The sequence below is a fragment of the Podarcis erhardii genome, assembly GCF_964252035.2.
Source record: "Podarcis erhardii genome assembly, chromosome: 7".
In the NCBI taxonomy this organism is placed as follows: domain Eukaryota; kingdom Metazoa; phylum Chordata; class Lepidosauria; order Squamata; family Lacertidae; genus Podarcis; species Podarcis erhardii.
In genome coordinates, this window is record NC_138511.1 from 44597694 (window position 1) to 44625020 (window position 27327).

Sequence of the window (27327 nt, forward strand, 5' to 3'; positions counted from 1 at the left end):
CTTTCCCCTCCTCTCCGCCTCCGCCTCGCCTGCTGCTGTTCCCGGTGCGGCCTGCAGGCGGCAGCCCAGAAACCGGCCCGACTCTCCTCAGCGGGGCTCCCGGTGGCCGCCTCGTACGAGCCCGGAGGAGGGAACCAAAGCCCAGCAGCCTCGGCAGCCGCAGCAGCAACAGCCGCCGCCCCAGCCCCAGCGGGAGGAGATGCGATGACAACGTCCGCCCTGCAGGTACCGGCCGCGCCGAGCTGCCTCGCGCTCCGCCCCGGCTCTGCGGCCTACGCCGAACCCCGGCTTTGCGGCCTACCGGGCCTACTGGGGCAGGCCTTGAGGGGCGAGGAGGGGGCTCTCGCCCCGAGGGGTCCACGCGGCAAAGCGGTCGAGGAAGCCGGGCTGAGGGGAAGCGGAGGGTCTTTTGGTCAGAAGCTCCGGACTCTTCCCCCGCCCCGCTCCCAAAATGGCCCCTGTTTTGGTAATAAGGGAGCGGGGGGACAACCCCGCTCGCTCCCCAAAAGATCTGGTCCGTGGGCGTTGTTGCTCTCATCCACTCGGAGAGGGGAATAGAAGGGGAGGGTCGTTTGAGTTTGCTAATTGAATGTGTGGTTTTGTGAGCGGACGCTGAGGAGGGAGAGAGAAGGGGCCTCCTGGACACCTGAGCAGGTGGGGAGGGAAGCCTGGAGCCTCCACCGGGGGCTGGGGGAGTTGCCTTGGTTTGTAAGGCAGAGTGAGTTATTCAGAGGAGGCAAAGACCAGGAAAGGCACACAACTTTAGTCCTACTCAGAGTAGACCTGTTGGGCTTACTCAGCGCATGTCATTTAGGCCCATTTATTTCAATGGGTTTACTCTGAGTAGGCCTTGGGCGTAACCCATGTTTATATGCATATGCACAAGTCATCAAAATGATGCACACACTTCAGTGCCTATTTCCTAAACTAACTGCCACCCCTCTGATCTTGTTTTTGTTATATAACCATTTATAGAAAGATAGTTGCCCTCTATCAAAAGATGCATCGCAAGTTGTATTTTCCAGGGCTAGAAAATCTCTGAAACCTTGAGTTTTGAAATGCACTCAGTCCTGAGCAGAGGCTGGTTTTTAGGTAGTGGGCAGGTATTTCCAGGCTGGCCCTACTTTCTGTCAAGGGAAATCCTGCTGCCTTGTTCTGTAGGGAAGGTGCTGGGTGCTGATGCACATATCTTCCTGGGAAGAACCTAAGGACCCAGAGGTATCAAACAGTATTATTGGGACATTCTGACAAAATTGGGAGAGGTGCTTCATCCAGGGTGTGGTTTGTAGCCCATTTGTGGGAGGTGAAACGGAACTGAAAGGAGCTCAGTACCCTGTTTAGTTAGCTTATTCAGACATCCACTGGAGAAATATCTGTAGTATACCCAGGGAGTCCTTGGGAACAGCCAGTTAGAAGCAGCACACAAGACTTTATTGTCTTTTATGGCTTGGATGATTTTCTTTCCCAGGTGACATGTTCAGCGGGTGAGGTAACAGTCCACAAGGCCACCCCTGTGTGAGATTCACTCCCTCATAATATTGACATTGTGTAGTATGGTGATTAGGGTGTTGGTCTAAGACCTGGGAGACCAGGGTTCAATTCTACACTTGGCCATGAAGCTCATGAGTGACCTTGGGCCAGTCACCAACGCTTAGCCTAGTCTACCTCACAGGGTTGTTGTGAGGGCAAGGAGGGAATGTGTACACCATCTTGGGCTCCTTGGGGGGGGGGGAGTGAGATATAGATGTAATAATAAATAAACCCAGCACATTTCCTCTTTGCAGTGGGAAGGTGACTCTTTCAGCAGCTGCTGTGCAGTACCAATTCCTGCCCAAACTCCTCTTTGGGGGTCAGCAGCAGGACTAAGCTATAAAACAGCGCAGGAGACTGGTATTCTCCTTGTGACCTTTGCCCTGCTCAGCAGCATCTAGCACACAGGCAATGCCTTATACCACCTCTGGCAGTCACAACTGTATAAAAATCTGCTTCTTTGTGGTGGAATTTGGACTGGTTTAAATCCAGACAGGCCACGCTGTTTGCTTGGTTCCTAAGGCCTAGCATCTTAATCAAACCCCTCTCCAAAGGCCCAGAGCTTCCATCTCTATCTTACTCAGTAACTGCTTGCTTTACGGTCCTCAGACTGGTTAAATCCCTGTGCGATTGATGACAAAGTACTGCTCACCAGTTTGCAAGAACAATAAACATGTGTAGAAGAAGGCACATGCCTTAAATTTCTAACTCTTTCCCACCTTAAATATTTAGATAGGTACTTAGTCTTTGCTGCACCATTTTCTCCTGTCTCTTGGTTTCACCTCAGCAAACATTTAAGAGTCTTAGGGGTTAGTACCAAACTTAGAGCCTCCTGGAATTCCCAGTGCTGTGAATTTTTCTAGCTGTGATTCTGATGTGCCACCATGAAACTTGAGCCAGGCATTTGCTTTCCAGAAAGCCATTGATTTGGTCACAAAAGCCACCGAGGAAGATAAAGCAAAGAACTATGAAGAGGCTCTGCGTCTCTACCAGCATGCGGTGGAGTACTTCCTTCACGCCATCAAGTGTGAGTCTGTCTTGGGGGTGGAAGGCTTAGTGGGAGCTTTTACGTGACATAGGGAAGGCTTACAAGGACCTTGCTCAGAGCAGCAGCTTCCTTTGCTTTGCTTGCTGTGCGGTTGTCAGGGGAGACCCAGGCTTGTTCAGTGCTCTGTGGTTGTAGCCCATTTGTTTGGTGATGACATCAGGGAATCTGCAGACAAAGTGGTGTGGAGAAAGTGGATAGAAGTAAGGTTTTCTCACTCTCTTAATGCTAGAGCTCAGGGATTGCTCCAGAGTAACTGATTGGCAGGAGAGGCAAAAGGAAGGACTTATTCGTTTAGAGGTATAATCCATTTTTAGAATTCCCTTCCATGGTTTGGTGATAGCCGCTGGTTTAGACAGTTTTAAATGAAAGTTATACAAAGCCACTGGGGATGAAAAGTGTCCACCAATGGTTGTCAGTTATTGTGATGATCCTGTGGAATCTCTAGGGACAAAAGCAGTATATGCTACTGAGTGCCAGTTCTTTGTGGGCAACAGTAGGAGAGGACTGCTCCCTTCCAGTCCTGCTTGTGGGCTTCCCAGAGGCAACTGGCTGGCCAGTGTGGGAACCAGGATGTTGGACCATATGGACATTTTCTTGGCATGGCCCAGCAGGGCTATTCTTATGTACTTAAAGTTCTCTGTGACATGCAGTCAGTAGCTACTGTGAGCAATTTGCATCTAGGATAAGTGAGCCTCCAAGCTGGTTTCCCCACCACTGAATCTGGAAAGTGCTGCTGCAGGGAACCCTAGTCAGGTGGGGGCAGGCTGTCCAGGGAAGCTCTTCCTTACCGCTGCCTGTTGCCTTGCAGATGATGCTCACAGTGACAAGGCCAAGGAAAGCATCCGGGCAAAGTGTGCACAGTACCTGGACCGGGCTGAGAAGCTGAAGGATTATCTGCGGACCAAGGACAAGCAGAGCAAAAAGCCTGTCAAAGAAGCCCAGAATGACAGCAAGGGGTATGGCTTAAAGGGTTGGCTCCTCAAAGTACGGTGTGGGTGGGTGGGGGGGGGGGGAAGAGATAGAGGCACTGTTAGCCCAGCCTTGCTTCCATTGTCCTTTGCTCTGTGTCTTTGTGTGTTTATGCAAGTGCAGATAAGTTAGGTACAGTTAGGTTAGGAGTTAATACAAGAATAAATGAAATCTCAGAGGGTAGGGGAAGGGGAGGTTCAGTGTCCTGCCTTGACCCAGAAGTTAGGAATGGGATCAGATCATCAGCTAAGAGAAAATCCATCGAACGATTCTTTCCTTAATCTCAGCAACCTCCTTTAGGTGATGTGGAACAGCTCTGCTCTTGCTTGATCCCAGGCCCTGCTGGTAGAGCACTGTGGGTTGGGTTGCAGGTGACACTGATGTGTGGCTGGTCCTGTCTTGAAGGTGGAGAGGATATGAGGATATTCTTTGATTTCATGTGTAGTTGAGGCCAGGTGTCTGATGGGAACTGGGAGAGACCTGATTCTCTGAGGAGGTGGTTCTGTGTTGCTCATCCTCCCCTCACGCAAACTTTGCAAATAAGCACCAGTTGGAGTAGGCATGAGTTGGGGAGTCCTCCTGCCCCTCATGGCACTGCCCACCCCATATCATTTGATGCCTCTCTCTCTTCAGGAGTGACAGCGACAGTGAGGGCGACAATCCTGAGAAGAAGAAGTTGCAAGAGCAGCTGATGGGTAAGCCAGTTCTGAGCAGCCCCTGGTCCCTGTGCTTGTTGCTGGCTCTGTAGAGACAAGTGCAGCTTTCTGAAGGTGGGCTTGAGGTGTCAGGAGGGTCTAATGCACCCCTCCTTGGCAGGATGGGAGGGAGTCAAGTGGGCTCTATTGGGCAAATTGCTTTCCCCTTACAGGTGCCATTGTGATGGAGAAGCCCAACGTGCGGTGGAATGATGTGGCTGGGCTGGAAGGAGCTAAAGAGGCCCTCAAGGAAGCGGTCATCTTGCCCATCAAATTCCCTCACTTATTCACAGGTGAGAATCTGGGCACCTCTGTCCCCCTGGGCATGCTAAATGTTGCGAGGGGTGGATGAGTCCATTTCCTCTCTCTTTGCCCCAGGTAAGCGCACTCCGTGGCGAGGGATTCTTCTCTTTGGCCCTCCTGGTACTGGGAAGTCTTACCTGGCCAAGGCTGTAGCAACTGAAGCAAGCAACTCCACCTTCTTTTCCATTTCCTCTTCAGACTTGATGTCCAAGTGGCTAGGGGAGAGTGAAAAGTGAGTGACAAAATCCATGGGGGAAGTGGGGGAGGGAGAGAACCATCTCTCTCACTTAGGAGAGTGGGGCTTGGTCTATGGAGTGGAATAAGATGTTCCTATTAGGGTATGATGGGGGTGGTTAGTGCCCCACCCACCCAAGCTGAACTCCAGCTCACATAATCCCTGACCATTGGCTGTGCCCCAAAGTATCTGGGGTGGGGAGACAGATAGAGGTGGGGCTAGAACTGTGCAAAATGGGTGTCTATGGAAGGCTTTAGATTTGCCGCATTTTGCCACAGTTGTTTGGACACAGGCTTGGTTTGTAATCTTTATTTTATGGTTCCTGTCAAATGTGCCAGTGGCTTCCAATGGCCCTTCCCTGAGCTTTCTGCTGTGCCTTTTCCTTTAGGTTGGTGAAGAACCTCTTTGAGCTGGCCAGGCAGCATAAGCCTTCCATCATCTTCATTGATGAAGTGGACTCTTTGTGCGGCTCTCGCAATGAGAATGAGAGTGAGGCAGCCCGCAGGATCAAGACGGAGTTTCTGGTACAAATGCAAGGTGGGTAGACAGAGTGACAGAAGAGAGACTGCCCAAGAGGACCCTTTGCACTGGGGAGCATCTGGTCTGCCTCTCTGCCTTCCCCAGTGTGGAGTGACGATTTGTGGCTTTCTTTCTTGACAGGTGTCGGGAATGACAATGATGGCACATTGGTCCTGGGTGCTACCAACATCCCCTGGGTGCTAGATGCTGCCATTCGGCGAAGGTGGGTGATGCCGCAGGTTTTGCTGGGGCTCCTGCTGCCCACATGGACAGTCTTGTAGCCTCCAAAACAGCAAGAGGTCTCCCTGTGCCCTGGTCTGAAGGGCTGTTTCCATTTTGTTGAGGAATACTTCTGTTTCATCCATTGTAGTGTCTGCAGGGGCTTATAACTGGACTAAAACCAGCAATATATTAAATTTTATTACATTTATATCCTGTCTTTCAAAGGGGGTGTTCGTGGCTCTTCTCACCTCCAGTTCCATCCCCTCAGTCACCTTGTGAGCTTAGGCTGAGCAGATAGACTGGCCCAGAGAGCTGTATGACTGAGTATGGATCTGATCTCGGGGTCTCCTCAGACCACAACTGCATGCTGTCAGCAAAACATAACATAAATCTAAATAAACAAACAAACAAACCACACTTTTAAAACAGCATTTTTTAAAAATCTGATCAAAGGGTGCTAATCTTCATCAAAAGTCTGTGCAAATAGTAATGTTTTAAGCTGGCACAACATAGCCAATCAGTTTGGGGCTGGGAGGAGGCTGCCATACACCTCACCTCACCTCTCCACATGGTTGCATCCAAGCAGAACCTTCGTAGGTGTGGGAAGAAGGCAGGGGAAGCAGCGACTTCTTCCCTCTCCTTTTGGGGACACTCACATGTGGGCTTGCATTTGCACATAGGTTTGAGAAACGTATTTACATCCCGCTTCCCGAGGAGCCGGCCAGGGCTCAGATGTTTAAGCTGCACCTTGGCAACACGCCACACAGCCTGTCAGAAGCCAACATCCACGAATTAGCCCGGAAGACTGACGGCTATTCAGGGGCTGACATCAGCATCATTGTGCGCGATGCCCTCATGCAGCCTGTCCGCAAGGTGCAGTCAGCCACACACTTCAAAAAGGTGAGGACAGCATTTCCTACAAGGGCTGTGCCAGGGCAGGCTGGAAGGTAGATTCCCCTTGCTTGGCCCATCCTGTTGTTGCTTCAAGGCTTCTGCTGGGGAGTGAAGCAGCAGAAGATTCCACCTTCTCAATGGACTCAGCTGCTCCACTTCCTTTCCCAGGCAGGGTCATGTGACATTGTTGTCTAGCCCTGGGCAGGCAGAGGCGGTTCCTCCCTGGTTCCTTTCCTACCTCACCCAGTATATCCCAGCAGCTGCACTTGCCTCTCTGTATTTGTTCTTCTTCACTTCTGTGTACCTGGTGCTTATTATTTTACATGGACGTCCTGCTCTTGTTTTGGGGGAATACTCAAGCAGTTTTTGAGGGGCTCCCAGGCATTCCTCTGCTTTAATTATGTCACAGCAACTTTCATAAATATTTTTGAGAGGATTAAATTAAACCCTTTTTTGTCAGATGAGACTTCTGACTCTCCAGTTGCTGTGGATTAATATGTGGTGTTGGGGACTGGCATTGTGCTTCTCTTGACAAGTGTCCCTGCAGTATTCAGATGGCTGTTGCTGGATGGATGGCCTACCTGTTCCTTCCAAACAGAGTGACTAGTGTACTTGCAGGGGGACTGACTTTTTGTTCCACCTGCTTCTGTCTTGCATTGCTACTATATCTGTCCTACCGGGACCTAAGAGTTTTGTGTTCAGCCTGCCCCCACCCCCCAGGAATCTGCCATATCAGTGCGTTGTCTGGGTCTTTATTGCAGGTCCGTGGACCATCCCGCACCAATCCTGGCACGGTGGTAGATGATCTGTTAACCCCTTGTTCCCCAGGAGATCCTGGTGCTATTGAAATGACATGGATGGAGGTACCTGGGGACAAGCTTCTGGAGCCTATAGTCTGCATGGTGAGTGAGGTCCCCTGACTTTTTCCTGCCTGGACCCTCTTCTTTCTGAGTCCCAGGCTTGTTCTCCTGTGTATTTGATACAAACTGATGTGCGCCAAGCAGCTTTGGGTGGCAGCTGCAGGTTTGGAAATGCCCCTTCCAGATGACTGTGAGGAGTTTCAGCTCCTAAAACCTTTGTGGTTTTTGTGACCAAGATGCATGTATACCCCATCCCTGAATGTCCTATTCTGTTTTTGCAGTCGGACATGCTGCGCTCACTGGCCACCACCCGCCCCACCGTGAATGCAGAGGATCTGCTAAAGGTGAAGAAGTTCACTGAAGACTTTGGCCAGGAAGGCTAATGCTGTGCCTATGAGGAGCAGCGGTGATGGGGGGCATTTTACCACGGACATGTGTGTAGACAAGGCCCTTTGTGCTAACAGTGGACTGTGCCAAGCAGAGGTTAGCATCCAGCTTACTACTGAATCTGTCTCTGCTTGGGGCACCTGTTTGGCTGGGGAAGGAAGAGGATGAGGTGACACAGCCTCCATTGCTACTCTGGGAGATGGACACAAAGGGGAGAAGGCTGAGCCCAGCCCACTCTGGTTTTTTCCCATCCAGACATCCCTGCCTTCATGGTTGCTCTTTCATTTCCCCCCCTCTAACGCTGCTTGGCTTGTTTATATACAAATAAAAACAATCCGAAACTTCCACTATACCGCAACCCTTTTTTCCTGAGACCCCTTCCAGCTCCTGTGGAAGCAACACCTGGTGCCACCCCAAAGAGAAAACCGAACTGGCTTCACCCAAGGCCATTGCTTACTCCTTGAAATCTGAAATGCTGCACCTCCAAGCTTGAGCTGAACTTTGAAGAGTGTGGCCTTCTGGCTCAGCCAAAGTGGCAGGAAGCTCTCCAAGTGAGAAATACACTCCAAGGCTTAACTAATGCTCAGCTCTCTCCTGGAGTTGAGGTACTCATGTTGGAAGTGCTGTCCAAGAAGCTTACCTTGCCAAGGCCTGATCTGTTGCATGGTTTGAGGTACGGTATCTGAAAATGTGCTCTGCCCCACAGGATGCTGTGTTGCTGCAGAATTTGTTGCCCTTCAGCTCTGTAGCGTTTTGCATGTGTGGCACAGAAAAAGCAGAAGGGGAGCAGAACAGGGATGAGGAGGGCTGCAGCTCCAAGCCCCTCAGCCTTATCCTGGCACTGTGGCTCAACCCAGCAAGCCTGCTGCTTCTCAGAAAGGGATGACGTCTTTGCTCTTCCAGCTGTGGCACAAGAGGTGACGTACTAAGGAATGCAAACTGGGCACCTGTCAGCACACAGGTGCTGGCAAAGTCCTGCAAAGGAGATGGAGCTTTCCCGCCTTTGCAGCTGCAGCAGGTGGGAGATCTGCCTCCCATCCCCCCCCCCATGGCTCCTTTGGTCACGGTTGGGCCTCTGCTGGTGTGTCTCTGCTGCAATCTGGGGCTCTAGAGTGTCTTTTAAAAAAATCCATGCTATGGGGAGGCAAAGGACTCATTTATTCCACCCCATTGTCTCTAGGCAATGGCTCTTGTGCCACAAGTGGAGGAGGCTGGCAATGCTTAAGCATAGGCTTCTACTTACAGCAGGGTTTTTGCTTCCCTGAAGGTAACTGCTGATTCCTAATTCAACAAATCCACCTTTCTCGGCCACTAAAGCTACTTTCCTGTGCTTTAGTCTTCTTGTCTTAGTACTACTGAGGAAGGCATGTAGAGGAGGGTGGGAGCTCTTTGGTCTCTAGAAATTCAAGTGAATAGCTGTGAGAACCTCTTTAACTGTCAAGGGGTTTAGCGGCCTGTACACCCCCTTCCCCCTTTCTTGTCATGTGTACATAATTTTGAGTTGATTCCAGTGTGGGGAGGGACAGTTTATGGAAGAATAAAGTGTTGAACTATTTGTCTCTTATATATTCAGCTGATTTTTTACAAGCAACATACAATGGTACAATTTGTTTCACAGTTTCTCCACAGGAGATGAAGGAAGAGGCAGTAGTCTCCTTTGTTCTGCTTAGTCTTATCTCCTTCCCACACCACAGATGCAATCCACATCCCTACAAGTTGAAGGTGCTAGGGCGTTGAGGCCAGCAGCTCTTTGTGCACAATTTAGCTAGCTAGGAGGGGGTTGTGGGTGCATTTAATCTGTAAATCTCTTTAAGAGGTTTTATTAAAATCAAGAGGTTTATTGTATGAGTTGATTGTTTAATTTCTATACTGCTTAATCTATTAAAAATATCTGCAAGCGGTGTACAGAAGACAAGCAAAAACAGACAACTTAAAAACATTACTAAATACAGTTGCATATTATGTTATGAAGTAAAACATGGTGAGGTATTACAGGTGAAGAGGTGGTCAATGCCTTTTTATTGTGAATTGCTATGAAGTTTTAGTTGGTGTCTGTTGCTTTTAACAAGTGTTTGCCCACCTTCCTGCATGTTAGCCTACTTCACTAGTCAAGGTAGAAGTTGGAGAAGGCCATCTCACAGGATCAGCCTTGCTTTTTCTTCTTGAATTTTGCCCCCCCCCCCCAAATGAGCGGCTGGAGAGAGGCCCCATTAGTAGATGATCAAGTTGTTTAAGGTTGGTTTGGATGGGCTCTGTTTGGAGCTTCCACTGGCTGAAATTGGACAAAGCCATTTTCCTTTAAGGTACTGTACAGTGCACTGGCCAAGAGAGTGGCATGCAGTAGTTGAAAGATACTGAATTGCGACCCTTTAACAGCTTCTGCTTTCTTAGTATTCCCCCCCCCCAAAAAAAAAACTCCTGCAGCGCCATGTGGGGTGGGGGAAGGGCATGCTTATGCCCAGCTTACCTGCCCAGCTTCCTCTCCTCATGCCACAAATAGGGAAAGTAAAGATGTCAAGCAGTAAAAACATAATTAAACCCCCTCACCTTGGAAGTGTCCACCTTCTCTTTCTATTGCCCCTTTCACTGGTTTGGACATACTTGGGAACAGCAGACAGAGAAAAAGTGGCCTTTCTCTCCCTGCCCCCCTGGGCCCAGTCCTGCTTCATTCATTTAGCTGTTCCCACTGGAGATTCACAAAAGTCCTGCTGTCCATCTTGTCAATATACAACACACCCTGCAGATGGTCCATCTCATGCTGGATGATGCGGGCTGCCCAGCCACTTGCCGGCCAGCTAAACTGCTCCCCGACTTCATTCAGACCTGGGGAAAGGAAAAAGAGGAACTCCAGTGAGAAATGCAGCTCTGGTGGCCTGCCATGCCTTAATGACTCACTCCCCTTGAAGGAACATGTATACCTGACTGAACTTTCCCCAAGCTGTAGGCCCAGTGCAGGCTCCCTGCACCCAGAGAATATCTATCTGTCCTTGCTTTTTGCTGGCACTTATTGAAACCAGCTGTGCCCCTCAGTCCTGTCAAAAATTAGAAATGTGAGACTTATGAAAGATTCCAGAGCAGGACAGCATAAGTAAGCAGGAGAAAGTGATGCCCCTGATGTTCTACCCACCCACTCTCCCCATTCCATTTTTCATACATAAATTGTCGCTTGCTACACCTGTTCACAGTCACACCAAATAACAGAAGAGCAACATGTGAGTGTGCTACTGATGAAAGCCTTTGGCATAAAAACATGCACATTTTGACAGGCAGTGTGGGGAAAAGTTGTTTGGTGCTTGTGCCATGAGTTTGTACTTAGCTACTACATTCCCACAATTGGAATGCATAATGTAGATTCCCCTTTGAATTAATAACACCTTGTAAGATCAACATAGAGCCAAGTTTGAACACCTGAGGCTCGCTACACACATATACCAGCTCCAAAACTCACACCTCATCCAAGTGTGTTAAAGCTACAAGGAATAACATTGCCAGCTCACCGGAAACTGCCACGGCTTGGTATCTGGCGACGCAAGCAGAGAATCCACTGATGCTTTTACAGCCCTCGGGGAAAGAGACCAGTTGGGAGTCCAGCACCCTCATGGATGGATTCACTACCACATGCAGGGGGAAGGGGGCCATCTGGCAAGCCTGGCGCATACTGGGGGTGTGCTCATGAAAGAGCCTCTCGGGGAACTCCGCCACAAAGATCTGGAGTGGCACGCCCACTTGGGGAGCACTGAGACCCACACATTGTTCTTTCCTCATCACGCGAACCAGAGTACGGATGAGGGTCTGCACCTCACCACTGGCAATCTGTGAGGGCTCCACGGGTGCAGCCTGGGAGCGCAGAATGGGGTCCCCCACCTGGCAGACATGACTGTAGGGTGGGGTGGGAGGTTTCAAGACTTTGCGTCGCAGATATTGCCAATAGGTGCGCTGCTTCTCTGCCGGAGAGGAACAAGTGTGGCTGCAACTTCTGCATGGTAAAGGTGCCAGGAAAGCTCTGTTCCAAAGGAGGCTGTCCAGCATCCAGGCCAAGCCAGGCCTTAGCCTACAAACTGCCATAATTGTGCTTCAGCCACAAAGCCATCTGCCCAAAGAACAAATAAAATAAAAATAAGATGAGAAAATAAAAATAATGCAAAGACAACAGGTGCAAGCACTCCTAAGGCTTACTGCTGGGAAGTTTCTAGAGTCAAAGGTTGGCCTAGCTAAGATCACTGGGAGGGGAAGGGCTGGAGGCTGGAGCTCAGGCAGAGCATCCGCTTGGCTTTTGCATGGTCCCAGGTTCACCACCCAGCAGCGTCTCCAAGTAAGGGCTGGAAGAGACACACAGAGACCCGATAGGAAACCCTGGAGAGCTACTGCCCATCAGCATAGCCAGTACTGAGCTAGATGGACAAAGGATCTGTCTACTCTGTATGGCATTTTCCTGTGACTCTGCAGAGATGGAAAAAGCAGGCTTCTCTGCAAAAGCAATACAGAAAGGTTCTAAGATTCTGCCAAAACTCTCAGCCCACATTTGCAGCAGCAAAATTAAGAGGCGGAATGTTCTGTACCCCTTCCAATTAAATTTTGGATACCTCTCTTGTATATATTATCATCTATTTATTTCCCTCCAAGCAGCTCACATGGTTCCTTCCCACCGATATTTTAATTCTCCCAATAACCCGGTGAGGTAGGGATATGCTGCGGGAGAATGAAGGGTCCAAGGTCAGCCGGTGAGCATCATGGGAATGAGTGGAGGACTTGAACTCAGCTCTCCCAATGCACTCTTGACCAGCAAAAGGCCGAAACTCTGCTGCTGGGCTTCTACTTGCAGGGAGGCTCGTTCTAATTTATTTTAACATCGGGGAGGGTTTCAAAATGTGGGTCCCCCCCACCCGCAACCAGGACCTCAGCCCTACCTGACGCCAAGTCTCAAGTTTCAATGGGGCCGCCCAACTTCCTGTCTTGACAAACCACGCGAAGCGAGGAAACCGGAAGCGCTCGTGGATGCTGGGAAATGTAGTTCTCAAAAACAAAGAAGGGCACTACTCCGTGGCAGGCGGGGTCCTTGCAGACGCTTTAGGTCAGCTTTTTCCGTAAGAGGAAGCGGTTGTGTAGCAAAGGGGAGAATAAGATCCCTCTTGAAGTGACAGGTTTTCCCCATCATATCATTGGTAGCGATGCAGCTGCCTCAGGCTCACCTGCTTTACCTCAGCCCTGCTGCTAAAGTCAACACCAGCAAGTTTTGGCCCTGAATACTTGCTGCATTTCCACACATGCACCCCTCAACTACCTGCTAGGGGAAAAAATCCTTCCAACCTCTCTAGACAAAAATTGTTCTATCCTTTTCTATGCAGAGACTTAATCCAATTAAGACTCCCTCGCACTTACCTGCTACCTTTTTAGGACTCCTAGACACAGTCCAGTCCACCCTTCTCTCACTGCCTCCTGTCCACTTTGCTTAATACCCCCCCCCAAAAGGGAGGATTCTGAAGCATTCAAAATCTCACTCACTTGCTGTCCTGGGCCATTTTAACTTGCCCTGGTGATGGAGCTGTTTTAAATTTGTTTATTTCTCATCTACTAAAGCTCAGACAAACCAGGATCTAAACTCTTCTCCTCCCTGTGGAATGCCCTCCCTTCAAATGCCAAGGAGATAAAAGAACTACAGAACTTTTAGAAGACGTCTGAAAGCAGCCCTGTATTGGGAAGTTTTTAATGTTTGATGTTTTACTATGTTTTATATATGCTATAAGCTGCCCAGAGTGGCTGGGGAAACCCAGCCAGATGGGCAGTGTATAAATAAAATTTATTATTATTATTATTATTATTATTATTATTATTATTATTATTATTTAAACCTCATTTCTTGGGCTTCAACTGCAGATGATCTTGGTCTTGGCTAGCAGGTTTCCTCTTCCTGTAGCACCAACTAAAGTAATTACCCTCTTCTGAAGGGCCAGCTACAACGCAAAGCAGTTGGTAGAAACAGTGGGATTCCCACACTCAGCAAGTTGGACTTACCAAAGAAGAAATTCATACTTAGTCTGAGACATCAAGGGAAAACTGGCAGACACACATTTTATTCTGCAGCTTAAGGCATCAGGCAATTCCAGAGGAGAGGAAGATAAGGATGACACACAAGCATTTTTGGTGAATGGGGAGGCCCAGAAAAAACTGGTACTGACTGATACCTAAAGCAACTAGCCTCGGGAGAGAAGATTCAGGGGCCCACTCTCTTCACAGTACAGTATAGTGAGGTACAACACAGAGAACCAAACAAGGAAACAAGTTTATTCAAACCCTGATCCACCTTCACCAAAATTCCTTCCTCCCAGTGTCCACACCCAACTTCCTTCCCACCAGAGCAATGAAAGCTCAACTCAGTCTGTCCTTGAAGTGCTGAAGTAGAACCCAAAACCAAGAGCTGTGCCTGTCCATGGCAGGAATGAGTCTCTCCTCAGTCAGGTTCAAGTATCATGGAACCCCGGAAAACAGGCAAAATCCAGTGAAAACTATTCTAGAGGAGCACTCAGCAGCAAGGCATCACCAGAAGCTGCACTGCTCTCTTCTGCTTCCAGAACAGGGACTGGGGCACTGGGATCTGCTTCCTGCATGGCATCAGGGAGTTCCAAGTCCAATGGAGGAGGTGCTAGGCTTTCTTCAGTCAGCCTTTTCTCCTCAGACAAGGGATAGACAGTCTCTTTCTCCGGCAGGACTGAGGCCAGGAGCTCCTGAATCAGCTGTTCATCCACACAGCCAAGACTGCCATATTTGTGCAGCTGTGTTGGGGGAACACCTAGCAGTAAAAAAAGAAAATATATTAAAATGAGAAGTTAAAATCTTACATCAACCCTAAGCTAGAGAACATTCCTTGTACTACTGCCAATTCTCTCTCTCTCCCTTCCCCTGGCAGTAGCCTGAGCTGTTGAGCACAGATTTCAATGACTTGCAGGCCTTCAAGGACCACCACCAAGCAACCCCACCCCACCAATGTGCTGTTCACAAAGTCACAAGCAGAAGCCACTCATCCACCACAGGCCAGGGCTCAGCTGCAAGCTCCTTCCCCACCAAAAGTATTCAAGCAGCCATACCCAAAGTCTGTGCAATTTGTGCTGGGGGAAAGAGGAGTTGCAGACAACGGTTGAGGTAGGGCACCAAGTCTTCCAGAAATGCCATGCAGAAGTGAATGAACAGCTCTTGCTCTCGGCTGCTGAAGGCCACAGCCTCTGCCCGGTGGAAAACCAAAATGACCTTTGTCACCTGCAAAGAGAAAAAGAGAAGCTAGAATTTCTTGGTTTGGTGTCCAAATGGAAGGAAGGGACTGCAGTACTACTCAGCATGCCAGCCTCATCAAATGGTCAAAATAAAAGCCCAGCAAATCAGTCTGGGACACACCCAGAAGCTGAGTGAAAAGATGTCACATACTACCTTATAGAGCAGGGACTGAGAACCTTTGATCTCTCAAGTGCCACAGTCTCCTGGCAGGCAATCCAGCAGGGGCCATTTGCTGACTATGGGTGGTTAGAGCTAGTGGTGAGCAAGTTCAGTAGCAAAAACAGGCGAGGTCAACGACTTTCTCCTTCCTCTCTCCCAGCCCACCCAAAGCAGGGACTGATTGCTGTTGTCAGATGCCTGAACTGGTTGCTTGCAAAGGGCTTCTTGAAATAAGGCAGAGGCTCATCCCTGAACAAACAGACAGCAGCAACATGAGAGGGAACAAGCATAAACTCACAAACATGACCTGCCAAGTTGCTGAAAAGGGCTAGGAAACTCCAAGGAGTATGACTAAAGATAAGGCTGCAAGCAGCTAAAACTCTGCTGCTAGCAAATTTCTGTCCTGTCACCTAGACATCTTGAGCATTTTTAATCCAGCATATTGGTGCACATGAGCAACAGAGAGCCCCACCTGGCCAAGTGCATCCTCCAGGGTAGCTGCCACGTCTGGGGCAAGAGCCACAGGGCAGCAGAGGCGCAAGTCGTTGAAGGCTACCAGGATGTTGTTGAGGAAGCAGGCGAGTGGTGGGAAATCTAGCAGCACCATGGGGGGCTGCAGGGTGCCTGGCTGGGCAGAAGGAGCCACTGCTACAGGGATGGTGCTGCTGCTGCTGCCCAAGGCAGTCGGCACAGAGATTAGAGTGTAGGAGTTCATCTCCTCCTGGAATTTGTTCACAGCTTCCTGCATGGCTCTCTTGAAGGTGACCAGTGCCACCCGCTGAAATATGGGGATGAGCAGGCCCCGGAAGTCCGCTCCAACACGGCTGAACGAGAGGCCAAAGTACATGCACTGGCCCAGCAGGGAGTCCAGGCGGCTGCCCACACCACGCTGCAAGTCACGCTCAAGCACCAGCAGGAACTGGGAGACCTTCTGCAGGACCCACCCATGGAAGATGGCACTTTCATTGAGGGTGTCCTGCCCAGGGGGAGGCACCAGCGGCTCCTCGTCAGCAAAAATGGCACGGTACTGCGTGACAATGTCAAAGAGGTGCACGCGGCAGGCCTCGATGGTCTTGGTAATATGCACATAGGGGTCGTCACCAGGAACAGCAGCGAGGATAGAACGTAGCCAGATGTCCCGTGCCTGCAGGAAAGTAATTCGTAGCTCAGCCTCAGTGAAGACATCCATGCAGCGAAGGTAGCCAATGATGCGCAAGCAGGCTGGCAGCTGAATGTTGGTGCGAAGCTGCTGGATCAGCTGCGTAAGCATGAGCTGTGTGGACTGGCGCACCTCTGCCACTATGCCCTGGGAAGGAGAAGAGAGACAAAATCAACTTCTGTTACCCATGGTTCCCAAACCATGCTGATCTCAATACTGCACAAACTATTTTATTTTCACTACAGTCCTTATGGATCATCCATGTGATCACTTATGGAGAGGGTCTACAGGTCAGTGGTAGATATACCTGCTTGATATAGTAGATACACTCTGGCTGCCAGAGCAGACAATACTGGGCTTAGTGCACAGTCAAACCTGGTATGAGGTAACTGCATTTTATAATGATGTGTACTTTTGGGAACTTTTAAAGAGGCATAACTTGCTGTCATCCTGAGTTCCTTTAGGAGGAAGAGTGGGATATAAACATGGTAAATAAATAAAGTGTTGTGACCTTAACAATGCATTCTTCTTTGCAGGTGGAAGAAGGGCTTTATTGGATCAGAACAGGGCCTGTCTCATCTCAGCTTTCTGTAAAAGAATCCCTGCAACTAGCAAATTAGACATTAGCCAAGAGTCGTTAGTCAGTGATGGGGTGTGCTCTACCTTCCATCTATCCCTGCTTTACAGATTGCACTTAAAGAGATCAGTGGCTTGTATCCTGCTCTTGTTGAAAGTCAAAGAAACAGATCCCTACAGCACATGCACAAACCCTGGCTGCAATAAGCAACATAAGCACTTAGTCAAGAAAAAAAGACAACAAGAGAAGAAGCCTCAGATCCAGAAATATTCTGGCTTCTACAAACAGAACATGACAGCTCATGATGGTCCAGGATTGTGGGCCTTGGGTATCACCTGGATCAAACTTAGGAAACCAGCACAGAAGCCACACCACCTCTGCCTCTGTGAGCCATGGCAGAGAAAACAAATGCAAAAGGTTGGAGATGCCTTTCTTCGCTAAGCTTTTGCTCAGGTCCTGAAACTCTAGTAGCAAATAGTTGGGACCTACTATCACCGTATGGCTTAAGGCAGCTCTGGCACCTGCCAGGCTCAGAACATGTCTGCACCTGGATGACAGGGATGGTGGCATGCTTCTTCTCCAGGCGGCGGACATAGGACACCAGCTCCAGGGCCTCCTCGTAGTAACTGTTGCGGACGCAGGTGTCCATCAGCTGGGGAATCTCCAGCACTTCCAGGATCTCTGTGTGGAGGTTCAGAGTCAGGCTGTTCATACGACGGTTCTGAGCAATGTGTTCAGCCTCCTGCATGAAGTTCCTGGAGGCAGGAGCAAAAGAAGAAGAAAGCAGGTTAGGCCAGGAAAAGCAAAGGGGGAAGCCCCCTCTAACCCACCCATTCCAATGGCAGTGAGTTCCATAAGTTAACGGTGGGGCGCCCCAGGATTATTCCTGCCCCCAAAAGGAGTGTGGCGGCAGCCTTGGCCTCCAACTCCTCCTGCTCACCGGCAGGCCTCGGCGAAGGGTGGGAGGCGGCCCAGGAGGCGGTCGAGGCCCTGCTCGATGCCACCGAAGCCGCGACGCGTCTCAGCGGTGCATTCGGCGGAGCGGATGAAGGTCTTATAGTGGGCGAAGGCCAAGGCCCGCGTCTGCGCCCCGAGCTGCGCTCGTTCCTCCGCCAACCGGCCGGGTTCCCTCCGCAAGGCCTCCAGGCCCAGCCCCGCCAGCGCCGACAGGTAGGCCGCCAGCTCCGCGTCCCCCGCCGCCAGGGGAGGAGGCAGCGGCGAGGTCGCCCCGCGGAACAGCCATGCCAGCAGGCTCGCTTCCTCTAGGTCCGCCGAAGGCTCCGGGGCCGCCATCGGGCCTCCCTCGACGTGGACCAGGAAGTGATCGCTATGGCAACCGGAGGCTAGTCCTCCGTGGCAGATCCGGGTGCCGCTCTGCCCGAAACCTCTGTGTTCGTATGACGTAACCGGGAGGTCACGCAACGACGCTCCGACACTTGCACTCTATTGTGACCATAGACATATTTCTGGGTGTCAGCCTAGAGAGGAGAGCCTATGAGTGTAGGACACCCGAACTTAGTTTGATGTTGCAACTTCCGCTTCGCGTCTTTGATCCGAGGCTTCCCTGAATTGGAACCACGCGGGTCTCCGGCATCTGTCTCGGGAGGTGCGATGCGGCCCCTCACGGAGGAAGAAACGCGCGCGCTCTTCGAGAAACTCTCCAAATAGTAAGCGGGGTGGCGGTGGCGGCACTTGTGTTCTCTGGGTTCATTAGGCTTTATGATTAACCCATGGAACTCACTGACACAAGATATTCGAAACAAAATAAAAAAAATCCTTCCAGTAGCACCTTAAAGACCAACTAAGTTAGTTCTTGGTATGAGCTTTCGTGTGCATGCACACTTCTTCAGATACCTTCCATTTCATGCGGCTCAATGTGGTGCCTTCCATAGTTCCAGTTACAGATAGGTAGCCGTGTTGGTCTGCCATAGTCAAAACAAAATAAAGAAGTGTGAAGAAGTGTGCATGCACACGAAAGCTCATACCAAGAACTAACTTAGTTGGTCTTTAAGGTGCTACTGGAAGGAATTTTTTTATTTTGTTTTGACTATGGCAGACCAACACGGCCACCTATCTGTAACAAGATATTCGGATCCCCACCCAATGGACTTGCAGAGGGAATTAAAGAAATCAGTGAAGGAGGGGAAGTCTGTCTCTTGCTGTTGGCCCAGAAAGTAAAATGGAAGCGTCATTGAACCATAGCGGTGGAAGATACCGCAAAGGTCCTCTAGCCCACCCCAATGGATGTAGAGACTCAAAACATTATAGGCAGGCAGCAACCAATGCTCTGCTGTGAGGAAGGGGGCACCCACCTTCTCAGACAGACTGTACCAGTGTGGAATAGCTCTTCTTAATCTTCTTGCCACGGAATACCACTAGCTGGGAGACAACAGCAGGAGAACTAGATGGGTCGTGTTTAATGCAGAAAAATAATTACAGGGGTTATAGGGAAGTCAGTACAATAGTTTAAAATTGAAGTCTTCATATACAGAGGCAGTATGTCTTAGAAATGGCTGCTGTTCTCCACCCCTGCTTGCTGGCTCCCTGCAGGTATTTGACTTGCTTTTGCCAGGAGGAGGAGGCTGAACTAATTGGGCATTTGGTCAAATCTAGCATAAGAGGGCTGTTCTCATGTTTTGTGGGGACTGGCTGACAGTGTGTCTCTTTGTTCCAACCTTTTTAAGTATTGGTGAGAACATCCAGCTCCTGGTTGACCGGCCAGATGGTGCCTACTGCTTCCGCCTGCACAAGGACCGAGTCTATTACCTCAGGTGAGGAGGCCCTACATACACCCTGGGGCATGTTATTAATGTTAACACCTTCATCCATAACACACATTAAGTAAAAATAAAAGGATGGATCTTTGAACATGTGTAAGGCTCTCTTCCTCTTCCAGAATGTACCCACGTCTCTGTGGGTGGGGAGAAGAGTAGAGGCATCTATGGGGGAAAGTGCCTGTTTTCTTTTGTAAGATGCTGCTTGTTCTCACTACAGAGCTGCAAGGTGCTGGGAAAGAGATCTTGTTTTCCTTGTGTTTTTAGCAGCAGAAGAGCAAAAGATGTAAAAGGAGCAGAACTGAACTAAGGGAAGCTGTACTCATGGACAGTCTTTCATATGCAAATGAAGGACAGAGAGGAGGGACTTGGTCTCATAATTTAACTCTGAGCTCCCGTCTTGTCTGATCCAGCTTTTGGCACATTTTATCACTTCCAGTGCAAGTGCAACACATTGTATTTGGGGACGAGGAGTGGCTATGAGGTCTTGCTTGTTTTAGGGTTGCTTGGATTAAATCCCCAAACCTGCCTTTTCCATCATCAGTATCCCTGATTTGGTTTAGGTACTTTAAAGCTTCCCATCTCCCCTATGGAAGCATATGACCAAAAAGCCACAATACTGGCTGCAGGTACTTGGAGTGTGCCTCAGGCCACAGCATGTTTCAGTGATGCTCTTATGATGACTTCGGAGCTTCTGAATCTGGAGACACAGAGTCCTAATGATAAGTCTTTGCTTTCTGTTTCTTAGTGAGAAGATTCTGAAGCTCGCTACAAACATCCCCCGGGAGAATCTGGTGTCTCTCGGCACCTGCTTTGGAAAGTTCACCAAGAGCCAGAAGTTCCGACTCCACATCACTGCCCTCGATTACCTTGCTCCCTACGCCAAGGTAAAGATGGCACAGAGGACCATTTATTTGAGGGGCACTATCCTACCAAAATAGGTACCGCTCTGGTGGGAAGGTAAATGGCGTTTCCATGCGCTGCTCTGGTTTCGCCAGAAGTGGCTTAGTCATGCTGACCACATGACCCGGAAGCTGTACGCCGGCTCCCTCGGCCAATAAAGCGAGATGAGTACTGCAACCCCAGAGTCGTCTGCAATTGGACCTAACGGTCAGGGGTCCCTTTATCTTTACCTAGCCTACCAAAAATGTCAAAACACCTGTAGTGCTGTGTGGGGTGGGGACCTGCTAGCTGTTTATTGGGAAGGAGGGTATTTTTTCCCCTTGTGCTAATCTAAGGAGGACAAGAAAGGGAACCCGTGTAGTGGTACATTTATTGTAACTCAAAGAGGATATCTCTCATTTTTTTTTCTCATGCAGTACAAAGTGTGGGTGAAGCCTGGGGCAGAGCAGTCCTTCCTTTATGGGAACCACATACTGAAGTCTGGCTTGGGGCGCATCACAGAGAGCACTGCCCAGTACCAGGGTGTGGTGGTATATTCCATGGCTGACGTCCCCCTGGTGAGTGACACTTAGTGGGTAGGTGGGTGGGTGGGTTGGATGGTTGGACCTGAGTGAATTTGAAGTTAAGACAATGCCCCTCCAAGGTCTTAATGCCTTCCTTGTTCCAATTGACCTTCTTAGGGCTTTGGAGTGGCAGCCAAGTCCACCCAGGAGTGCCGGAAAGTGGACCCCATGGCGATCGTGGTTTTTCACCAAGCGGATATTGGAGAATACATACGGCATGAAGAGACGCTGACATAAATGGCAGGGCAGAAAGCCCCAAAGACTGACTTTCCCACCCTCCTCAGATAGAAGCTGCAGGCTTTCAACCAGCCTGTGCCCCTTTTCATGCAGACTGTGGAAGGCGCAACTGTGTAGGTTGTTAAACTGCCAGCAAAATATCTATCTACCTCCTGATGGCCACAGTGAGACTGTAGATGAGTCACAAAACTTTGAGATGTAGCTGTAGGCCTGGCAGTTCTAGGGACACAGCTACAATTCTGACACAGTAAAGCTATTTCATTTTTCTCCTTTCATTGTCTTGATTCATCTGATGTTCAGGGAACTGGTTACATTACAGCCTCTTTTATTTTGCCCTGGGCTTTGGGGCTGGGGAACCAGAGGTGTTTCACAAAGCCATGGAGAACCAAAAGCTAGAAGTTCTCTTTTCCTCCCACCTTCCCTGCTGCAGCTGCCTTTGCTTCCAAGCTGGCTGCCTCTAAAGGAAGAGGAAGGAATCTTGTGTTTGGTGGTGGTGGAGATCATGTGTGTCTGCGTGCGCACCCCCATTTACTAACTATGCCCTTAATGTACCTCTTGCTGAATGTAAAAATCTCACATACCTGTGCTGTGGTTGCAGCAGGACTCCCGCATTTTGAGTCATTTTATTTTAACTTGGGGCAGTTTTCATTTCAAGTCAACCAACCCCCTGTGGCTCCTCTGGAAGAATACTTGGATTTTTCAGCCAACACCCCTCCCCCCACCAAAAAAGAAGCCGCACCAACAGGTGGACGTGCCCTTGCTCTCCTTTGCTGCTTGCAGGTATTTAGTCAGTTGGGTGTTAAGAGGGTGGCAAGGAGAGAGCAATCTGGCTTTTCAGCCTGGCATAAATAGCCTTCTGAAGCAGCCTCAGCACCGTGGCTTGTTGGTGGCTGTGGTGGGCTGTGTGGTGAAGAGGCGCTTGAGGAAGTAGAGTTGCAGGACACCAGAGAGAACAATGGCCAGGCTCTGGGCCGCTGACCACCAGTTCACGTAGTTGTAATTGGACTCCAGAAGGAAGTAGTCTGAGGTGCTCTTCATCCGACTAAAACTGTAGTAGCGCCACATTTGGAAGATGCCGTTCAGCAGTTTTTTGGTGCTCTCCTGTTAACAAAAGAGTGGAGCAGGGAAAGCTCTTCAGTCCCAGATGTCTGTCCTTGGCCCTGCTGTGGCTTTGAAAAGATACTTCACTTAGGCTACAGATTGCTGCTCCTGGCAACCAGCTGTCTGGCCAACCATGGGGAGCTCTTTCCTTCACAGCCTGAAAGGAAAGGATGCCTGTCCTTCCTAACAGCTGTCAGACTCAGGTGGGTAAAAAATAAATAAAATATCCAGGCTGCATCAAGCATGAAGGAGATCATATCTGTCCCATTTCCCCCCAGCCCTGGAGGTTCCAAATAGCTCCCAGCTTTATCACTGCTACCTTATTTATTTTTAGTTCTTTAATAAGTTACCTCAATTGCATCCAGTGTGTCGTTAAGTCTTTTCCTCTCAGCTTCTTGTGGAGTTTGTAGATCAAAGCCCTCATAGAAGACCCCAAAGTTGAGGTAGACCTGCACGGAGCCAAAGTGGTTGTACCGATTGCTCAGACAGAGCTGATAGAAGCCTGCAAGAAAGAGTTAAACTTGTGCCAGGTGAACTAGCAGCATTTAAGGCCTTCTGGTGTTGGGTGTGAGTAATGCAATTTGAATTCAGGTCTGTAAGACAGACTGAACATGTCCCTTTCTTGAGAAGATAGCCTACAATTTAAAAGGGGTAGCCGTGTCATTTAAAGATAGCTTGCTTAGCCCTCGTATACAATAATGTGATTAGAGCCAAAGTTTTTCTGGGATTCCCTGGTTGTTGTCCATCCCTCTAAAAAGAAAACATAAATGGAGGAGTAAGAGATGGGGTGGCAGGCAGCAAGGGAGATTATGTTTGTGCTCATCTAACCAATCTGCTTTCAACTTGCTTTTGGGGGAATAAAAAGCGGGCAGGAGAGAGAGAGAGAGCGCCTGTCGTTCCTAGAGTGCTTTCTGAACATCATTCATAGTTACTAGCCTCATATCTTTGGGGAAGGTGGTGTGTCTCACAGAATATAAAAAGCTGCCTTACACCAAATAATACCATTGGATCACCTAGTTCAGCATTGTCTAAACTTGCCTAGACATAGTTGGAATTGAATCTTGGGTCTTCAAATCTGATGCTCTCCTGCTGAGCCATGGGCCCAGAGGTTTTTCCTCCTGTGAGGTTATAACTAAACAGGTTTTCTATTTCAGAACCCAGCCTTTGAGCACCCAGTTCAAGGTGGCTTTATGGGAGGAGAGTCTGCAATGGGGGACGTGCTCACTGCATGTTCAGGATACCTATTTTGCTTGGAGGCTGCACCTGAGCCAGTTCTGGGAGTCTAGAAAGCACTCTTGATATGGCTGATATGGCTGTGTGTACAGAGAGGGAGGCACCTGTTTCCTTGGTTTGGAAGTTGATCTGTCCCCGTGTATCCTGGGAGGTGCCAAGGTGGAGCCCATTGGGGTCATTTGCAGTTGCCAGGATGTGTTGGTCATGTCCAAGACCTGAAGACCACTGCACCTGAAACCAAGATAGGATAGGGATAGGACAGGACAGGACAGGACAAGAAATGGGATGGCATTGGTAATGCTATAACCATGTTACCTGCCACTTTCTTGTTTTTGGTTTCTTAGATGCAAGAGCTGATCTGTGCAAGTATTCAGCTACAGAAGGCAAATGGAGCTGCCATTTCCATATTGGAAGGCACGATGTACCTATCAGTTATGCTGCTGGTACACACACACATGGCAAGGAGAGGTCTTGCAAAAGCAGCAATTTCATGAGAGAGTATGCACAAGAGAGTCAGACAAAACAGTTTAGTCATTGGACTTTCAAAGCAACAGGTTACATGCTGAATATGTGTCTTCACAAATCTCTGCAGGCAGATGATGAGACAGGAATTGCAGTTGTCTACAAAGTTTCTAGTGCACTTAGTGTAGGAGTGGGCAACTAGCAAGATGTCCTGCCACCACCAGTCAACCCACTTATTACTGGTAGCCCTTAATCCCTGCCTTGGTGGGTGGCAAATATATGCAAGTGCCTTACCCTTCCACTTTCAGGGTCGGATGCCTCCCCATGAACTGTGTCTGGAGGAAGCTGAGCTGTTTCCTTGGAAACTGGCCCATGCAATAACCCCACATTTTTGTTCTAGACCCTTGCTAAGAAACAAAAATATTCTTCCTTCCAATCTCAACTAGAATCAACCAGTCACGGTGCCAGCTGAATCACTCTCCTGCCTCCAGCTCCTGCATCATGACTGGATTTACAGCATGGTCATGGTCTTGTTCACCTTCAGAGCAATCCAGTTTACCAAGAGGAAAGTGGAGCTGAAAGTTTCTGGCTTGAGGCCTAGTGCCGTGACAGGAGACTGCCAAGGTGCTTGTGCTGACCCACCATTAAGGCTGGATTGTCAAGGCAGTTTAGAAATACAGTGGTACCTCGGGTTAAGAACTTAATTCGTTCCGGAGGTCCGTTCTCAACCTGAAACTGTTCTTAACCTAAGGTACCACTTTAGCTAATGGGGCCTCCCGCTGCCGCCACACAATTTCTGTTCTCATCCTGAAGTAAAGTTCTTAACCTGAGGTACAACTTCTGTGTTAGTGGAGTCTGTAACCTGAAGCGTTTGTAACCCGAGGTACCACTGTAAAGAGTTTAAGAAGGCTCCAGTTTTATAGTTGGCACTTAAAGAGAGGTCTTTGGCAGAGACCTCAGCATTGGCAAACCCAAGAGTGAGAGAAGGTTCCTTTCAGGAAGTCACTAAATCATCTTTATGGATAAATGGCACTTCTGGAAAATCTAGAATCTAAAAAGCACACTCAGCAATGCCACCAGCCTTCCCCGTCCATGTAACCCTTGTACTTTCCATATGTTTTGGATTACAATGCCCCTCAGCCCTTCCATCATGCAGGCTAGGGCTAGGTATTCTCAACTGGGCAAGATAGTTAAACCTGACCAAGTTCTTTAAGGTGCAATGAAAGAATCTGGCTTGACTATTGATACTTTAGGGGTGCATGACAACCGATAAGATAATGCAAGATTCCCAGTTTGCATTCTGGGGGATGCTGGTTACAAACATAGGAACTTGCCTTATGCTAAATTGGATCATAGGTCCAAACTAGTTTATTATTCTCTCAGTTTGATGGACAGTGGCTCTCCAGGGCTTCAGCCAGGGAAATTTTTTCAGCCCTCCCTCAAAATGTCAGGGGTGGAAGCTGAGACCTATATGCAAAGCAGATGCTCTTCCCCAAGCTAAACCCCTTTCCCTGGTTCTGCTGCTACTAGAGAATCTGGCTGCTCATTACTGTCCCCCCTTGACCACAGCACAACCCTTGGATTTTGTGCAGCACCCCCTCCACCTTCACCCACCTGATAGCTAAAGTAGAAAAAGCCGCTCTGATGGGCAAATTGCCAGAAGCACTCTATGCTGCCTGCAGGGATGACAATGCCAAAGTTGTACTGGTCCGCCCCACGGAAAAGAGGCTGGTCGCTGGAACCACTCAGAGGTTCAGACTTGCGGGCTTGGGCAAGTTCCAGCCCCCCCACCAACAAGCCCACCATTGCAGCCACAGGTAACACTGCAAGCATCTTGCCACAGGGAAGGTAGCTGAGCTTGGCTGGAGGCAAGTGCCAGAGCTGGAGTCCAGCATGCTGGCAGCTGGTAATCATTAACTCCACCCTCATGCCCTGTGTTTGTGCAGCTTGCTGCTGAATCAACTCTTCATTCCTCAAGGAAGCAGTCAATGCTTTAAGGACACGCAGAGTGAGCTCGGTGGAAAGCAGTTCCTCCCCCTACCTGCTGCTTGCCAGACTTCTTGGACTGCAATTCCCATCAGCCCTAGTCTCAGATGGTTGTGCTGATGTAACCTGTAGTCCAAGAGATCTGGAGGCTAGGGGAGGCAGTGGTAAAGTGTTCCTTCAAGCACAAGCCTCTTGCAGCAGTTGAGCAGCAGAGCACTAGGCCCTGTACAGGTGAGGCAGCCGAGGGGCAGACAGAACATTGATTCCTCACCTTTCCTCCTAAGATCTCCAGGTGGCATACCTGGTTCCTCCAACACCATCTTTTTCATAACCACCACCCTGTGAGGTTGAGAAGCTGTCTGGACCAGGCTGACCCAGGGAGTTTTCCTGCTCAATGCTTTGAACCTGGCTGGAACCAGTCCCTCATAGCCTGACATTCTGGCTAATTCAACCATCACACTGGTACTCTTTGCTGCAGGTTTCCTGTTGGGGCATTTGGCTGGCCGCTTTGAAAACCAGGTACTGGACTAGATGGACCCCTATTTGACCAGATTATTCAGCTGCTGCAGGGCTCTTCTGATGCCTTTATGCTAAAAGACAATAGGAAATGGTCATATCTATTCTGTCTCAGACGAAGGCAGGTTACCCAACAGCAAAAAGCACTGAGCAAACAAATCTGCTATATTAGAGGGTAAGCAGGTCACACTTTCATTACTGCAACTCACACATACTGCATTTTAAGTCCCAAGACTGCAGTTTGATTTAAATAGTATCTCTTTCCTATTAAAGCCCTTTGTTGGGAAAAACTGCCCTAACTAGTTTGCCCTTTTCTTTGCCCAGAGTGTGGCTGCATTCCATTCCACCCACTTCAGCGCAAATCCTTCTTGTCTCCTTGATACTCAAAAGTTCTCCCAAAGCACAACTCTGCTTGCTTGTACCAGCTGGTGCTTGAAGGACAAAGTGTGTATCGCAGGAGTAAGTTTTCCCAGCAGCTGAGATAAGAGAGGAGGGCCCCTCTGGGATAAAATCTGCTCATGGGAAAAAAAGCTAACCACTTTCAAGATCTGTGTAGTTTTGGTGGTGAGGCAGAGGGAAAGCACAGCCACAACCCATTTTGCACTTGTGTCTGGTTCCATCCACGCTACACAATCAACCGCTTCTTGGACTCACAGAAGCCAGCATGTCCTCCAACACATTTGAAGTTCAAGCAGTACACCAGCTAAAAAAAGGAACAGGAAAAGCAGT

The 27327-nt window shown here is 49.3% G+C and overlaps 4 protein-coding genes across 7 annotated transcripts; 2 read left to right on the forward strand and 2 right to left on the reverse strand.

The window, feature by feature from the left end:
• On the forward strand, window positions 1–9226 carry VPS4A (vacuolar protein sorting 4 homolog A). 2 transcript variants are annotated; one of them, XM_081872281.1, is made up of 11 exons: window positions 1–225; window positions 2446–2557; window positions 3387–3534; window positions 4181–4242; window positions 4416–4535; window positions 4621–4777; window positions 5169–5317; window positions 5441–5522; window positions 6202–6421; window positions 7177–7317; window positions 7557–9226. In XM_081872281.1, the coding sequence occupies exons 1-11, from the start codon at window positions 205–207 to the stop codon at window positions 7656–7658; spliced, it is 1314 nt and encodes a 437-aa protein (XP_081728407.1). In that variant the 5' UTR covers window positions 1–204; the 3' UTR covers window positions 7659–9226. The 2 variants fall into 2 exon arrangements, with proteins under 2 accessions (XP_081728407.1, XP_081728406.1); XM_081872280.1 differs by lacking the exon at window positions 1–225 and adding an exon at window positions 336–466.
• A 425-nt stretch (window positions 9227–9651) lies between these two features.
• COG8 (component of oligomeric golgi complex 8) lies at window positions 9652–18157 on the reverse strand. 2 transcript variants are annotated; one of them, XM_081872276.1, is made up of 5 exons: window positions 17764–18157; window positions 17371–17578; window positions 15560–16393; window positions 14745–14913; window positions 9652–10485 (listed from the first exon to the last, which is right to left on the reverse strand). In XM_081872276.1, the coding sequence occupies exons 1-5, from the start codon at window positions 18114–18116 to the stop codon at window positions 10328–10330; spliced, it is 1722 nt and encodes a 573-aa protein (XP_081728402.1). In that variant the 5' UTR covers window positions 18117–18157; the 3' UTR covers window positions 9652–10327. The 2 variants fall into 2 exon arrangements, with proteins under 2 accessions (XP_081728402.1, XP_081728401.1); XM_081872275.1 differs by lacking the exon at window positions 9652–10485 and adding an exon at window positions 13924–14449 and having other exon boundaries at window positions 17764–18156.
• A 179-nt stretch (window positions 18158–18336) lies between these two features.
• On the forward strand, window positions 18337–21573 carry NIP7 (nucleolar pre-rRNA processing protein NIP7). 2 transcript variants are annotated; one of them, XR_014158992.1, is made up of 6 exons: window positions 18337–18490; window positions 19508–19594; window positions 20346–20484; window positions 20917–21057; window positions 21181–21420; window positions 21482–21573. XR_014158992.1 is itself a non-coding variant. In XM_081872287.1 (5 exons), exons 1-5 carry the CDS (start codon window positions 18435–18437, stop codon window positions 21298–21300), a joined length of 543 nt encoding a protein of 180 aa, XP_081728413.1. In that variant the 5' UTR covers window positions 18337–18434; the 3' UTR covers window positions 21301–21573. The 2 variants fall into 2 exon arrangements, 1 of the variants encoding a protein (XP_081728413.1); XM_081872287.1 differs by having other exon boundaries at window positions 21181–21573.
• A 314-nt stretch (window positions 21574–21887) lies between these two features.
• Window positions 21888–26025, reverse strand: TMED6 (transmembrane p24 trafficking protein 6; the record flags this gene model as incomplete). The annotated part of the gene is made up of 4 exons (XM_081872286.1): window positions 21888–22401; window positions 22752–22903; window positions 23739–23865; window positions 25711–26025. The coding sequence occupies 4 exons, from the start codon at window positions 26023–26025 to the stop codon at window positions 22168–22170; spliced, it is 828 nt and encodes a 275-aa protein (XP_081728412.1). The 3' UTR covers window positions 21888–22167.
• Window positions 26026–27327: the final 1302 nt, after the last annotated feature.

Bases quoted from the DNA above. Each gene is read 5' to 3' on its own strand.
- COG8 (XM_081872275.1), bottom strand. From the start codon at position 18,116: ATGGCGGCCCCGGAGCCTTCGGCGGACCTAGAGGAAGCGAGCCTGCTG. The intron at 16,394-17,370 runs GTGCAGACATGT...TCTCCTTCCCAG, and splicing joins CCACCATCCCTGTCATCCAG to GGCATAGTGGCAGAGGTGCG. The intron at 14,450-14,744 runs GTATGGCTGCTT...TTTTACTGCTAG, and splicing joins ACAAATTGCACAGACTTTGG to GTGTTCCCCCAACACAGCTG.
- NIP7 (XM_081872287.1), top strand. From the start codon at position 18,435: ATGCGGCCCCTCACGGAGGAAGAAACGCGCGCGCTCTTCGAGAAACTC. The intron at 19,595-20,345 runs GTGAGGAGGCCC...TCTGTTTCTTAG, and splicing joins GACCGAGTCTATTACCTCAG to TGAGAAGATTCTGAAGCTCG. The intron at 21,058-21,180 runs GTGAGTGACACT...TGACCTTCTTAG, and splicing joins CCATGGCTGACGTCCCCCTG to GGCTTTGGAGTGGCAGCCAA.
- VPS4A (XM_081872281.1), top strand. From the start codon at position 205: ATGACAACGTCCGCCCTGCAG. The intron at 2,558-3,386 runs GTGAGTCTGTCT...GTTGCCTTGCAG, and splicing joins CTTCCTTCACGCCATCAAGT to ATGATGCTCACAGTGACAAG. The intron at 6,422-7,176 runs GTGAGGACAGCA...TCTTTATTGCAG, and splicing joins CAGCCACACACTTCAAAAAG to GTCCGTGGACCATCCCGCAC.